The sequence below is a fragment of the Otolemur garnettii genome, unplaced genomic scaffold, assembly GCF_000181295.1.
Source record: "Otolemur garnettii isolate 467f Iridium unplaced genomic scaffold, OtoGar3 scaffold00044, whole genome shotgun sequence".
Taxonomy (NCBI): domain Eukaryota; kingdom Metazoa; phylum Chordata; class Mammalia; order Primates; family Galagidae; genus Otolemur; species Otolemur garnettii.
Genome location: NW_003852439.1, coordinates 829,990 through 845,591, shown reverse-complemented (window position 1 = coordinate 845,591; position 15,602 = coordinate 829,990). Strand labels below are relative to the sequence as shown.

The window sequence follows — 15,602 nt, the reverse complement described above, 5'->3', positions numbered from 1 at the left end:
AATGGATAAAGAACATTTGATATATTAGTACAGTGGAATATTCAGCAATAAAAAGGAACAGAGGAATTATTATGTGGTACAACATGTATAAAACTCAAAAATTATGTGGGCTGAAAAAAACTAAACACAAAAGACTATATATAGTATGATCCCATCAACATGGAGTGCTCATAAACAACAAATCTATCTAACAGCAAATTTGTGATTTCCTGGGGTTGGGAGTGAGAAGGGGAGCATGAAAGGTTTTTTTTTTTAGAAATATCCTGAAATAGGATAATAATAATAATAGATGTACAACTCTGTGAATGTATACTTAAAATGGGTAAATTGAGTGGTATACAAATTATATCTCAAAGTTATTATTTTTTTAAATGCCTCTCAGTGAACTAAACTAGTTCTGACTTCTGGGGAAATTATTTCCTACATTCTGTGCCTTGATGACCAATATTACATTCAAGACTTGTTAATGGACATAGTAAAGGGTAAATGTGCCTCAAAACACTCAAAATGAATATAGTAGATATTAATAGTCAATGTCAAGGCCATTCCAGAGAGAAAAGGTCCAAGTTCATTGCCTTGTACCTGTCTGGCTGCCTTCCATGAAAGGAGGGTGGAATGAGCTTTGCCCTTGGTGACACTCTTCCTTGTCACTGATTAACCTGCTTTAATAGGAAGGCTGTCTAGTCAATATCCTTCTCTGTGTGAAGCGAGGTATCTGGCCAAGCTGTGGTGAGCAAAGAAAAAAACATGTCTACTCGCTACCACCAAGCTGCTAGTGATAGCTACCTGGAACTTCTGAAAGAGGCTACCAAGCGAGATCTAAATCTTTCTGATGAAGATGGTATGACCCCCACCCTCCTGGCAGCCTACCATGGGAACTTGGAAGCCCTAGAAATAATCTGCAGTAGAGGGTAAGTTCAACTTGATGGTTTCATTTGGAAACAGTATTTATACTAGGATTTTCCAGACAGCAGTGAGCAGCAGGGAAGATCATGCCTTTCTAGATTACCTAAGAATAGTAAAACTTCTGTAAGTCAACCACCTAAGGGACTGTCACAAACTGGTCAACAAATGGAGGTGGTTAGCAAAAGGAACTAGGCCTACTGTACTGATACACACATGTGGTGCATGTCCGGTCTATGAAAATTAAGGAGGTGGTCAAGTAGGGAGGCGGTCAACGATGGAAATTCTATTGTAACTGGCTTTTTAGAGAAAGGAAGAAAACTATACCTAGAGATGCTCTCTTTTCTCACTGAGAACTGGCACCATGTGAGTGACTCATCCCTTAGCTATACCCAAAGGAAAGACCCTGAACTGTAAGGCAATCTTCATTGGAAGTGGGGAGGGGGAAGATTATTTTAATTCTATGTCTTTAAAAATCCTTTTGCATAAAATTTAAATGGTTTACTCTTTAAAAAAAGATAACTATTCTACTTGGTTTTAAGTTGTCAACCTTGGCAGGTGACATTTTTTTTTTCATCTATGCCGTTAAAATTCTACTCAGCCTTTTATTAATACTTAGTCCCAGTGAAAGCTCATGATTCTTGAATGGCATTGCTGGTTTTACAAGCTATTAGGGATCTTTAGCATATCTTAACTCTATTACCTTTCTGGCCAGCAGATAGAAACACACACTCACACAACATACTACTTCTGCTAGGCAGTGTTGGCAACTATGTCCCAAGTGGGGTAAAGAAAGAAAAATAAAGAAAATGTAAATAAAGAAGCCCAGGGAATTCAATTCAAGGTATATTTATTTAGTATCTGTTATGTGCCAGCCCTTTTGTTGGCTCTTGGGGACACTTTAATCAACAGGAGAAACATAATCACTATCAAGGTGATCCGATGTGAGAGAGGAAGATGAACAGATTGTGATATTTGTAACAGAAGGGGAAATAGAGGACACTAAATAACATGGGCATCTATCTCAATCTCAGGAGTAAAGGAAGGCTTTCCTGAGGGGAAAGTATTTAAGCTGTGTTTCAAACAATGAGAAAGAGTTGACTGGAAAGAAGAGTGTTTTCCCTATAACAGAGCTCTGTGCATTCTGAGGACTGAACCACTTGAGTATGGCTGGCCATGGCTTGAGTAGGAACAGGGCAAGGGTAAGAGGTAAGATCAGATCGCAAAGATACAAAGAGCCCAGTAAACTCTGGTAAGGAGTTGAACTTTATCCTAAAGGAAAGGTCTGGGAAGGTCATGTCACCAGGTAGATTTACATTTATAGAATCTACTCAGGTAATTGTGTAGCAGTCAGAAAGAATGTTCAGAGGCTGTTTTAATGGTTGAGATGGTATGAGTTGGACTAGCGTAGTCACTGGGAATAGGGAGATGTGGATGGATTTGAGTACAGTTTGGATGAAGAATCAGTAAGTATTGATTGGACATAGGTAGATGAAGAGAAGAGTCAAGCCCCAGGTTCCAGTTTCAGCAGCCTGTGGATGGCATTGTTTTTTTTTTTAACTGAAATTAGGGGTATTCTAGAAGAGGAAGAACCCCGGGGTGGGGAGGTTTCTGAATTGAGACTGAAGGAGGAAGTAAGAGAAGCAGTTTTTCTCTCTTACTCTTGTCTGAGTTACACTTTCTTTTTCCAGATACCCCCTGCCAGCCAGCCTTCTCCATGTCTGTTACACTGCACATCTTACCTCTTCTCCCACTCAGCCTAGGCGTTCCTAGCTTTCTGCATCTACCTAAGGCATACCTCCTTTCACAAAGCACAAGCAGTCAGTTACTCTAAAACCTAGGAAGTGAATTTTTTCCTCTTAGAAGAGGGCGTGGGGTTCTTCTCAGTCAGCAGAGAGCTTTTGCTCCATTTGATTCTGTTTTATTTTTTTGGCCGGCGCTGGGTTTGAACCTGCCACCTCTGGCATATGGGGCCAGCACCCTACCCTTTTGAGCCACAGGCACATGGGGCCAGCACCCTACCCTTTTGAGCCACAGGCATATGGAACCGGCACCCTACCCTTTTGAGCCCCACTGTTTGAAATCCACTTTAAATGGCAATACTTAAATCCTCTCTCTCCCTTCTTTGTAAGCCTAAAGCATTTTCCTACAATAGCTGCTCTGCTAGCAACTCATATCATTGCTGTTTTTATATTTTTGATAATAACCATTGTTGGTGGAAATTTCTGTAAGAGAATGGAGAGAGCCTCGCCCCAGGTGTAAGTCCGTGCCTAAAATAGTATGAAAGCTTGAAACAGACTACTGCTCATGGGATGGCAAGTAGCAATCATCTTTATTTCCAAAAGCTTTTTATAATCAGTAAGTCACATACACCACATTAATCAATAATCTATAATTAACATTCTCTATTTTGATTCCAACCTTAAATGAAAACACCAAATCTAAAAAACTAACATAGCTACTTAAAAACAACTACATTATATCTTAAGCAACCATGCATTCTAAACTTTTATTTCTATAAAGTTCAATAGATGGAGCAAGGGGGTGATTTATTCTTACTAGCACTTAATTTAGTTATAGGAAATTAAGCTTAACAGTTCTGTTTTTCTTGCAGTCTTGGAAGCCACCCTCTGTGAGACGTGGTGAAAAATGATTCATCACACACATAACCTTGGAATTGTTCCCCTGCACAGAGGGCTATTAACCCAATCTGCTTATGTGAACAATAGTGCAATCAGAGTTCCACGCAGAAAGTTTTTCCTGTTCTGCAGTTTCTGGTTTGCCTGCTTATCCAAGGCAGCTAAAGCTTCTGACAAGGCTTACAATACTTCATAAAACTGCTTTTGCCCAAATTCCTAGTTTTTATTAAAAGAATGCATGTAAGGTGGGAGATTAAATTATCCTACAACCATTATGGTTATTTGTCTTTACCTGACACTTTCCTGCCAAAAAGTTGACTGCTTGGTCTTTAATTATAGGAGTAACATGAGTGAATTCAGAAAACTAAATCACATGTATACTCACAAAATACGGAAAAATTTCTTTAATGCCATGCTGTTAACATTTATATTTTTGATATATTTAAAATAATTGTATGTATAAAAACACTGTGTATAAATATATACCCCATGAGTATAAATGTACATGTATATGTATATATATCAAGTCAATATATATTGTATAATTTGATTTTCAGAGACTTTAGTATTCTAGCTAACAAATATGTTTCTTAATCTCTCTCAGACAAATGATTTGTTTTCTCTAGTTTAAATAGTAGTATGATGACTGTCCTTGTACATAAATCTGTGATATAATTTTTTGAGAATAAATTCTCCAAAGTAAAATTTCTGGATAAATTGGGATGTGTCCATTTGTGCTGCTGTAATAGAATACCCTAAATTAGGTAATTTATAAAAAACCAAAAATTTATTTGTTAAAGTCTTGATGGCTAAGACATCCAAGATCAAAGCACCAATAGGTATGATGCCTGGTGAGAGCCAGGTCTCTGGTTCCAAGATGATGTCTTGTTGCTGCATCCTCAGGAGGAGAGAAAGGCTATGTCCTCACATGGAGAATAGAAGGGAAAGGCAAAAAAGAGGAAAATAACTTCCATCAAGCCCTTCCATAAAGGCACCTGGCCCCATTCAGGAGGGCTTTCCTAAAGGTTATGCCTCTTAAACACTGTTATATTGAGGATTAAATTTCTCCCCCCCCCCTTTTTTTGAGTTAGGGTCTTGCTATATTGCCCAGGCTGGTCTCTAACTCTTAGGCTCAAGCAATCCTTCTGCTTTCCCTCTCCATTGGGTAGCTGGGATTACAGGTGTATACCACCATGCCTAACACATTGAGGAATAAGTTTCAACATGAATTTTCAAGTTAACAAACATTCAAACCACAGCAGCATATGTGCAATTTAAAGACTTGTGTATATTGACAAACTCTCCTTCAGAAAGTAAGGACCAATTTTTGCCATGGTGATAGGTCCAAAACACGACCTTAATGGCCTTAATGTTCTTCTCTTTAGTTACTGATAAGGTTGAAAATTCTTTTTACGCTTAGTGGCCTCTGTAATTCCCCTCCTGTGAGCTATGTATTTATAACCTTATTCTATTCTTATATTGGGGTTGTCAATGTTTTTCATTGATTTAAAAAATGTCTTTTAAAGTTAACATTATCAACCCTTTGTCATATATATTACAACTATTTTCACAACACATAATTGGTATTTTTGACAATAGAGATTGAGAATGTAAAGGCAAACATATTTTTAAAGTTCATGTGTAATTTACTATGTTAAACTATTTTAAATTGCATACAGAATTTATGTCTACCCTGTGTATATTTTAAGTATATATGAGCCTATCAATTTTTGCTACATAATTCTAACTTTAAGGCCATTGTGAATGACTTTCTTTGTACATTTCTAGTTTCATTTTTTGTTTTAAACACTTTATTCTATATAACTTGTTTTGATTCCGATCTGAAGTTATAATCTATACCTTTTCCATGTGGTTAGTCATGTGTTTCAACACAATTATACAGCCCATTTCTTTTTCCACCAATTTGACATGATAATGTAATTTCTTTCAATGTAGTATCAAAATCCACTCCTTTTTTAATATTTATTAAACATAAATATAACTTATGTTTATAAATTCTTCAATTTTACAAAAATTCTTGAAACTCTGTTTTTCCTAGTCCTTTTTTCTAAACTCTTGTCTTCTTATTGGTTCTAGTACCTCTCAGAATTTTGTTTACTTTCTCCCAGAAGCATTTGAAATGTGCTGTATAAAGTTGGCCTGGTATAGACTAAAAAAAAGTCTTGTGAGGGTTTTTATAGATTACCTCCCATTTTGACCCTAGCCAATCCTAAGAACTAGTGTTGCCAGTTAGATTTAAGGAGGTTAAAAAGAGAATAAAGTTAAAAATAGAATGTAGAAGTTAGTCAACTATTGAGGTTCATTCCCCTTTGATGATTTAACTATTTAGCTGTTACTACCTGAGTGAGACAATGGATCCTATAGTAACCATTAATATAAAAACTCTGGCTTTGTTAGAAAACTATCTTTCTTCTTTAAAAATTGAAAGCAACCATTATACATATTAGTCTATATCAGAACAAATAATGGCCCCAATTACAAAAAAAAATTCATTTTGCCTTTAACATATGTATAGAATTTTTTTCCAGGTTTTAAAACTTCTTATTTGCATATTTAAAAATTGTACATTATAATAATTAAAATCATTTGAACAAAATAAAGTGGTACTCACTGAACTGCATTTTATAGCCGGCGAGAAACCTTGGGCCAGCCTGGTTTTACTCTAGAGTTCACTGTCGTCCTACCCCACTTCTTCATCAACCTGCCAGGTCTTTTTCTTCCCTGCCAGCCAGACAGGCAGATGGTAGAGGCAGGCATGGCCTTTGTTGTCAGTAGTTCTCCATACTTTGATGTGAAAGGGGCAGCACAGTCACTTAAACTTGATGCAACCTACAAAGTTAAACAGCTAAAAGAAGTAAAGTAAGAAGGTGATGCTTGTGGAATGCACAGTGCATATTGGCAGCACGAGCCTCATTATGACTTGCCTCCTTGCTTCTCCTGTTAGATCATTTCTTTGGAAGGCAGTGGACTTTTTTTCTTGTATTTCTGTCTTCAATTTCAACTTAATTGAATTTACTGAGCTTAGCCATATTGGGTTTGTCAGATATGGTTGCATGGGAAGTTGAGCGAGGGATGAGAGCAAGAAGGATGGGGTCTGTGCAGTGGCCACCAATGAGTGTGAAAGTTTTTTGGTTTTGTTTTATTTTCTAAAGTGGAAATAATTTCTTTTTCCCTAATTCTTAAAAGAATACATATGGTAACATTACACATCATATTGGAAAGATATGTCTAATCAAGAAAAAAGCATACTAATTCTCACAGTCATCAACACATATATCCTTCCAGATTTTTCCCCTTGAGTACCTGCACATACATGTATGGCTCCCTTCCATAAAAAGACAATAGTGTACAAACTATACCAAAGCCCTTCTAATTAGTTAACAATATATTATGGCCCATTGGATCTTAAAAATTGAGATCCATCCACAGTAAGTTAGAGTATACTTTAAAATAACTAAAAGAGTAGAAATGGAAAGTTCCTAACACAAGGAAATGATAAATGTCTCAGGTGATGGATACCCCAATTACTCTGATTTGATTAATTCCCATTGTATGCCTATATTAAAACATCACACATAAATCCTATACAACTAGTATGTACCCAGAATAATTAAAAAGGGAAAAAAGTTGAGATCCATGCCATTACTTCTAATAACTACATGGTATTCTGTTTTATTATTTTCTTATTTATTTTTTAATTGGCAAATAAAAATTGTGTATATGTGGTATACACATGTTTTGTAATATTTGTAAATTGTGGAATGGTTAAATCAAGCTAATTAACATGTATTACCTCATATCCTATTTTTTTGTGGTGAGAATACTTAAAATCTCTTAGCAAATTTCATATATACAACACATTATTAACTAGGCTTACAATAGATCTCCTGAAGTTATCCCTCCTGTTTAACTAAAATTTTGTATTCTTTGACTAACTTCTCAAGTCCCCAACCTTCAGTCCTTGGTAACCATTCTACTATCTGCTTTTATGAGTTCAAATTTTTTAGATTTCATGCATAAATGGGATCATGAAGTATTTGTCCTTCTGTGCCTGACTTATTTCACTTAATATAATGTCCTTCAGATTAATCCACATTTTTGAAAATGACAAGATTTCTTTGATTTTTAAGGCTAAATAATATTCCATATATGTATATATACCATTATTTTATCCATTCAACCATTGATGGACACTTAGATTGGTTCCATAATCTATTTAAGCAGTTGCCTATTCATTACACAATTTGAATCTGGCCTTTTATTGTGCCAGGAAATTTGAACCAAACTTTTATGCTTCCTCCAGCAGTGTTCTTTCCTCGACACTCCTGCCAAAAGAGTATTACTATTCTTTTTAATCATTGACTATCTGATGGGCAAAAAAATGGTAGTGTCTTGTTTGAATTTGTATTTCTTTGATTATTAGCCCAAATGTTACTTTTTATGTAAAAAAAACATTTTCAAAAGAAGAATTTTTTTTCTGAGCACGTCACAAAAACTCCAATCAATTTTAGGAATATACGCTTAGAGTAATTTAAGCAAATTGTCTATTTAGTGATATTAATACTAAACTAATTTTAAAAAGTATTGCCCAAATGCATTGATTTACCAAAAATCAAGGGCAAAATATGGATTATTTAAAAAATGTCTTTAGTGGTGGGCACCTGTAGCTCCAGCTACTCAAGAGGCTGAATCAAGAGGATTGTTAGAGCCTAAGAGACTGAGGTTGCTGTGAACTATGACACCAGGGCAACAAAGCGAGACTCTGTCTCAAAAAAACAAAAAACCCCAACTCTTCAGTCAGTTTCTCTTTTGGAGGGAAAAAAAAGGAATAGGAAAAAATCAACACAAGACTGAGCTTAGCCCAAGAAAAGCATAGTGCATCAGTGTTGGACTCAGATCATCCAATGAGGGGCCCTATTTGTGAATACCTGGGCAGGTATATGCAATGGTTCCATCAAGAAATAAGAAAGATAACAAAGGTTGCATTTAGAAGGATCATGTGAAACTTGTCATTAGCAAATATTTTTATTTAAGTTGTATATCAAATTGGAAAATTGTAAATAGAAATTTTGCAAGTGTAAATAGCTTAAATGCACTAAGAAAACTCATCAACCATCTTTTTGCCAATTTCAACTATAAATTTGGAATTTGCCATTTGAAATTTTCTCAAAAGAAAACCCATCTTAAGGGTCATCTCAGATTTTCTTATGTTCTGTCTCTTGAAAGCATCATTTAAGAGTCAGTGGAATGGGAAAATTCTACTAGTCTATGGTCCTAAGCATATAGATTGAACTCTGACTTCTTAATACACTGCTACATTCCCACCATAGCTCATTCCTCCCAATAATTTTGTTTTTAAGTTATCCAAACCAAAGGTAATTTCAGGCAAACTTAATCAGTAGGTTTTTGTTTGTGTTATAGTAGTGTCTTGGATGTTTCACAATCCTTCTTTGATGTCTAGGGTACTTGAGGAATCTTTTGAATCTAGTGTTTGGTTAAAATAAATAAAAAGTGAAGCCATGTGTTTGGGGGTGGGCACTATGCTCCCCTAAGATGTAGGACTATGCCAAGGTTGAAAGGGATCTCCTTTTATCCAAAACTAAGTCAGCATGGTTGACCAGAGTCTCTTTAAAAGTGGCTGCCCAACAAAACTGTTACTTAATACTGTTTGCTTTCCTTAGATTCAATTTCATTTTCTTTCCTTTCCCTTCCTACTCTTTTCCCTTATTCCCAGCTCCATGCACCCTGATCACAGTGATCTATACTCTTCGTTTCCCAAATATGGCATATAAAATCAGCCATCTGTGCATCTGCTTACACTATCCTCTCTGCCCAGGAAGAGGTTGCCAATTGCCAGTGTATGGGCTGGAACTCGTCCACAAATGTATTTTATTTGAACTTCACTATATTATTCTTTTAAACTTGAGCCAACACTTAAAAATAAAATAATTCACATGAAATTCCAGATTTCTGGCTCTTTTTGAAAAGTAGAAGCTCTGACTATATTGTTTCTGCTTTTGAGATAGCATCTCACAGCTGAGTCCTTCTAGATGGACTATACACTTAATACTATGACTTTCCTGAAAGTACAAACCTGACTCCATTCAGTTACATTATCTACTTAGCTTCTTGGGGTTAGGTTGTTAGGAGAGTTACAGATAACAGGAAGGGGGAAAAGACAAAGGCTTTGCCCTCTGGGGCATATTGTCTAATTAAGGAGGCAGTGCATTCATATTTGACAAATTAAGTAAGGTGTAACTGATAAAAAAAAAAAAAAGCCCATAATAGCTCTTGGGCTGTAGGAATTTACTAGATGAATATGAGAAAATATAAACAAGTGAAATTAAGGATTATGAGTTTGGGGACAAGGGAAATGATAAATAATGTTTATTAAATATTCACTATGCACCAACCACTCTTCTAATGCTTTCCATTTAGTAACTTATGATTAAGTAATATAATCATCCTCAATTTACAGATGAGGAAACTGAGTTCTAGCAAAGCTAAGGTTGAGGTCTTGTATGTAGTTGATAAAGTGGAAAAACTGATTTATGCTTGTGTTGGAGACAATTAGACTTGGAGGCTGGCCTGATTCAATGTATGCTGCCTGTTACCCTTGGCCAAATCAATTAAGCTCTCTAAGTCTCTGTGACAATTCTTGCCTTCCTTCTGTAAGAAGGGTATTGTGATTGTTGATAGCAGTAAATGTGATTATATTTGGTAACTGAAACCCATAAGGCAACTGGGGGTTCCCATGGAAAAGTTACAAATATGATTTATCACATAAATAAGATACTGGATGGGCCTCATTAATTAGTGAAGCTCTTTCAACCTGTAGTGAGCCTACAAATCACTTGGACATTTTACTAAATTATAGATTCTGATTCATTAAGTATGGCCTGGGATTCCAAGATTCTACATCTCTAACAAACTCATAGGTGATGCTTCTGCTGCTGGTTTGGGGACCGAATTTTGAGCAGCTGGGAACTATCAGAGGGGTCCTTGTGCTCTAATAGGCCAATTGCAAGGGTGAAAGTCTTCTGTTTTTTTTTTTTTGTTGTTGTTGTTGTTTTCCTTCTACTCACCAGGAATGTTAAGAGGACTTCTTAGACTTCTTCTATGGGGACAGCCTGTCTAGAGTTTAGTGAGATCCTATTTTTGAGGTTTTGACTAGGGCAAGGGAAGATACCCTTTAACTCAGGTGTCCTCAAACTATGGCCTGCAGGCCACATGCAGCCTGCCTATGACATTTATCTGGCCCTCCGGGTGTTTTCACCACCACTGCCTGTCCTTCTTAGCAGCCTGCTTTAACCAATATAATCAGAGTTGTCAGCAGTGGTGTGGGGCTAAAGCCATGGTCAAGAATCAATTATTAATTTTCACCTGTGCCTATTTGCAAGTCAAGGCCTCACAGGAGAGGAGAACTTGTAGCCTGAGGTGGGATTCCAGTACGCATTCACTCATTCTGCAGATCTTCATTAAGTACCTACCATGTCCCTATTTCTGTACCAGGTATTGAGTCTCTGGCCTTAATACCATCTAATAGCACCCTCAATTCCACCTTAAACTCTTATAGAACTGTTTACATATATGATGCTAACATTACATGGAAGTAAGTTGAGGATATACTCTACCCTTTTAATGAATAATGATTGTAACAGACACTGTTTGCTGCCTACCTAACATCCTAATGATAGAGACCAAGTTTTGTTCTGTTATTTATTTCCCCTCCTATGACTCAGGGGAGGATAGCAGTAGCATGCTAGCCCTAGCTTGTGAGAGGTTATTGCTAATTTTTTAGGAAAGTTGACAGTCAGTTAAACATAGCCATTACTAAAAATAAAATTTTGTAAACTTTTAATTTAACAAATAAAAAGGTGACACTCAAAACTCATCACTCTTTAATATTTTACTACATGTTAATATTTACCTATGCCCTTAAGATGATACATATCTATTAGATCTCTATAGCAGAAATAATTTATAATGGTATACTACCACATATTTCTCCCAAACTCTGTGTTCAATGATGTCACTTGGGTAGCTTGATGTTTGCTACAGTGAATGTATTTATACCATAGAAATTGGCACACACTATAAATCAGGACTTTGATGTTTTTCCATGAGGCATTTGCTAAACATTTATCAGAACACCACTGAATTATAGAACTACTGGAGAGCTATCTACACACCACTGAAAACTAGCCCACTTAGCTTCAGGGGAAAATTCTAATTGATCTAAGTTAATTATAGTACTCTATTTCCCTTCCCATAGGCATATGACCCAGTTCTGGCCGATGAGACATAAAAGTTGGCCTGCTAGTTTCTTGGAAAGCTTTTCTTGTATTCAAAAAGAAGACATAGGGTCAAGGTGGACTCTTTGTTTCTGGATAGGTGTATCTAGATGTAGCATATCTGGATTTAGAGCAGGTTTCTTGTAACAACGATATCAGGACAGCATGAACATGTTTGTATTAACATGCATTTTTCTTTATTTTTGTTATTTGTATACCTTGTGTTCTGAGAAAAAAAGTTCAATGTGTATTTTTTATCTTTTAGAGGGGACCCTGACAAATGTGACATCTGGGGAAATACTCCTCTACATTACGCAGCCTCTAATGGTTATGCCCACTGCGTCTCATTCTTGGTCAGCTTTGGTGCCAACATCTTTGCCTTGGATAATGACTTACGGTCTCCGCTGGATGCTGCTGCCAGCAGGGAGCAGAATGAATGTGTTGCTCTCTTGGATAAGGCTGCCACAACCCAGAACATTATGAACCCCAAGAAGGTCACCAGGCTGAAGGAGCAGGCTCAAAAGAATGCCAGGAGACAGATCAAAGAGTGTGAGAAGCTCCAGGAGAAGCACCAAAATAAAATGGCCCGCACCTATAACAGGGAGGAATCTGGGACTCTTTCTTCTTCCAAGGGCACTTTCTCCAGTTCATCTTTTTCAAGTGCTTCTGCTTCCAGTACCTTTGGGTCACTAAAGGGCATTAAGGACACTTTCAAGATGAAATTCAAGAAGAGTAAGGATACAGCAGAGAAGATGGAGAAGGAAGGCAGAAATGGTCAGAGGAATGTGATGGAAATGTTCATGGAGGAGGAAGAAGACTCATTCTCAGGGAAATTCAAAGAGAAGCTCCAGTTCTCAGCAGAGGAGGACAGCGGTGTGCAACATGAGTCCATTCTCAAACGTCCAGGCTTAGGAAACATTGTTTTTCAAAGGAACAGAGCAATAAGTCCTGAAGACATTTCAGACAGTAAGACAGAGTTGGGATTTAAAATGCCCAGTGAATTGTTTCAAAGACAAGGAGCTGACAAAGCTGAGGCTAATGAAGAGGGAGAGGAAAATGGCTTTGAAGATGATCTGCCTTGGGATGAAGGAGAAGTAGCGTGGGAGGAAGATGTGGTTGATGCTACTCCCCTGGAGGTGTTCTTGCAGTCCCAGCACCTGGAAGAATTCCTTCCCATTTTCATGAGAGAGCAGATTGACCTAGAAGCTCTGTTGCTCTGCTCTGATGAGGACCTTCAAAGCATACAAATGCAGCTGGGTCCTAGGAAGAAAATTCTTAATGCCATCAACAGAAGGAAACAGGTGCTACAACAACCTGGGCATTTGGTTGACACCAGCCTCTAACGGACAGTGTTGGATCTTCAGGGTAAGGCTGCAACCCTGTGGCCCACTGTCAGCATTCCAGGAAACACTCCCTCTCCATCCAAAGCCAGGCCTTTGGGAATGGTTTCTAGGATTTGGGAAACACCTACCTAAGGAAGAAGCCCAAACACTACTCTGGGAAATAGTCTATGCTCATTTAAATAAACCATCAGTGAGAAACTTGAGGAAACTTTAGAACAAGAAAGTGGCATTTCTCCACAATATTTTTTTGATGTTTTTTGAATAAAGAAAGGTTCAGATGGATGACAGAAAAGAGAAATAAACTTTATTTAATTTTATAGCTCTGGACTTGAATTTATAATCTCTCATCGTATTAGTTTGCTGCTTACTTTCGAACCCTAATTCTGACCTAAGCTCTACAGCTTTGCCTGTTGATGGAGACTAAAGTTCCTCATTGGCCTGAAGCTTGAAGTCTATTTAAACACAGCTAATCCTTTAATAGATGTCTATATGTTTAAAAGTAATAGAAATGAATCTATAACACTCTTGCCTGAGAATAGAGGAGTTAAGGAGAGTGAAGAAAGAAATAGAATATAGGATACCTGTTATGGACTGAATTTTGCTCCCTGCCTCCAATTTCATATGTTGAAGCCCTAACTCCTAATGTGATTGTGTTTGGAGATAGGACCTTTTAAAGAGATGATTTATGGTTAAATGAAGTCATAAGGATGGAGACCTAATCACCTAGAATGGTATCCTTATAAGAAGAGGAAGAAACCAAGGATGAATCTCACAGAGGAAAGACCATGTAAGGACTCAGTGAGAAGGTGCCATTTGTAAGCCAAGGAGAGAGCCCCCAGGAAAAACCAAAATCTGCTAACACCCTGATCTTGGACTTTCAGATGCCAGAGCCATGAAAAAATAAATATTTGTTGTTTAAGCTACCCAGTCTGTAGCACTTTGTAACGGCAGTTCTAGCAGAATAATGTGTGTGGAACAGCCAAGCAAGAGGGTGTAGGAGGAGAAAAAGAAGGATGCAGGAAAAAAAAGAAATCCGCCTATTGAATTTACTGAAACTCAAAAAAGGGGGAAAAATATCCAGATTCTTTTCTTTTTTTTTTTTTTTGCAGTTTTTGGCCAGGGCAGGGTTTAAACCCACCACCTCCAGCATATGAGGCTGGCACCCTACTCCTTTGAGCCACAGGTGCCCACATCCAGACTCTTTAGAGGGGGGATTTTCTTGTAAAAGTAAATTTTACATTTTCATGCTCATTATGCACATATCTTTTATTTACTTTTGTCTATCACCATGGCTGTTTGTCTGAATACAAGGAGATTTCATGACATAAACTGGCAACATTCCTGCTCACATTTTTTTGAGTGGCAAATCTGCATTCAAATGGAAACCCTACTGAATAGCTAAGTTTGCCGTTGATTATGTGTATAATGTAGACGCAGCTGTTTGTTTTCAGCATGCATTGCTATTCACATCTGTTTGGGTTGCATAGAGAGGCACCATGGAGGGTATAAGCTTAGGGACGACCCAGATGCTCAATCTGATGAACAATTGGTTCATTTCTCCTTCCGTGGATAGATTCAGAAAACTTGTTAGTCACTGAATAAATACATTGCATTAGGAGATGATTATATTTACAAATACTGTACTTTGTTCTGGAATAAATGGAAGTTGTGCTTGCCTTCATTGATGTGCACAGAAGTAGTTGGCATATATAAGGCACTAAAAAATGTGTAGGCTAAGTCTGCCTTTATTATCATAGATGCCAGGACCCTGTCTTCATATTGTGTTCAGAATCTGCCTAACCAACTTCTATAATAACAAGAGAATCATCAATCAGGTTGGTAGAAATGAACCTGAATATGTGACTCCCATTCCTTTTTAGTAAATGTTTGTTCCTGGGAGTCTCACCAGGTACATTTAGGGTCTTCTAATACAAGAACTTTCTAATGGTTTGGCCTAGTAACTCAGATTTAGGAATTATGAGCATATAATTGACCCGTATTCGATGACAGCCCAAAATATAAGCCCGAGATGTCTTTACAACACCACAACTTCTCAAACTCCTTTTTTTTTTTTTTTTTAATTGAATGGTAACTATGTAAGTTAATGCACTTCTTGGGTACAGTGTGGGGTTTTCAACATGCAATCTGAAATACTTCCATCAAAATGGTCAACACAGCCTTCATGTCATTTTCTCAGTTAATGTTTTAAAATGTTCACATTCTACTCTTAGAAAGATTAACTTATACCCCTATAAGATAAACCTCAGAAGTGATCCCTCCAAACCCCCTCCCTCCACTCATTCCCCCCTTCCTTCTCCCTCCCCCCTCCTCATATTCTTAGGCTATTTGGTTATAGCTTTCATATAAAAGGTATAAATTAGTTTCATAATAGGGGTGTGTAC

The 15,602-nt window shown here is 37.2% G+C and overlaps 1 protein-coding gene across 1 annotated transcript; it reads left to right on the top strand.

Annotated features, from left to right (window-relative positions):
- The first annotated feature begins 711 nt into the window (after window positions 1-711).
- Window positions 712-14,290, top strand: ANKS4B (ankyrin repeat and sterile alpha motif domain containing 4B). The gene is made up of 2 exons (XM_003790692.3): window positions 712-911; window positions 12,123-14,290. Exons 1-2 carry the CDS (start codon window positions 748-750, stop codon window positions 13,198-13,200), a joined length of 1,242 nt encoding a protein of 413 aa, XP_003790740.1. The 5' UTR covers window positions 712-747; the 3' UTR covers window positions 13,201-14,290.
- Window positions 14,291-15,602: the final 1,312 nt, after the last annotated feature.

Excerpts from the sequence above, each read along its gene's own strand:
- ANKS4B (XM_003790692.3), top strand. The coding sequence starts at position 748 with ATGTCTACTCGCTACCACCAAGCTGCTAGTGATAGCTACCTGGAACTT. Across the intron at positions 912-12,122 it reads GAAATAATCTGCAGTAGAGG|AGGGGACCCTGACAAATGTG; the intron begins GTAAGTTCAACT and ends TTTATCTTTTAG.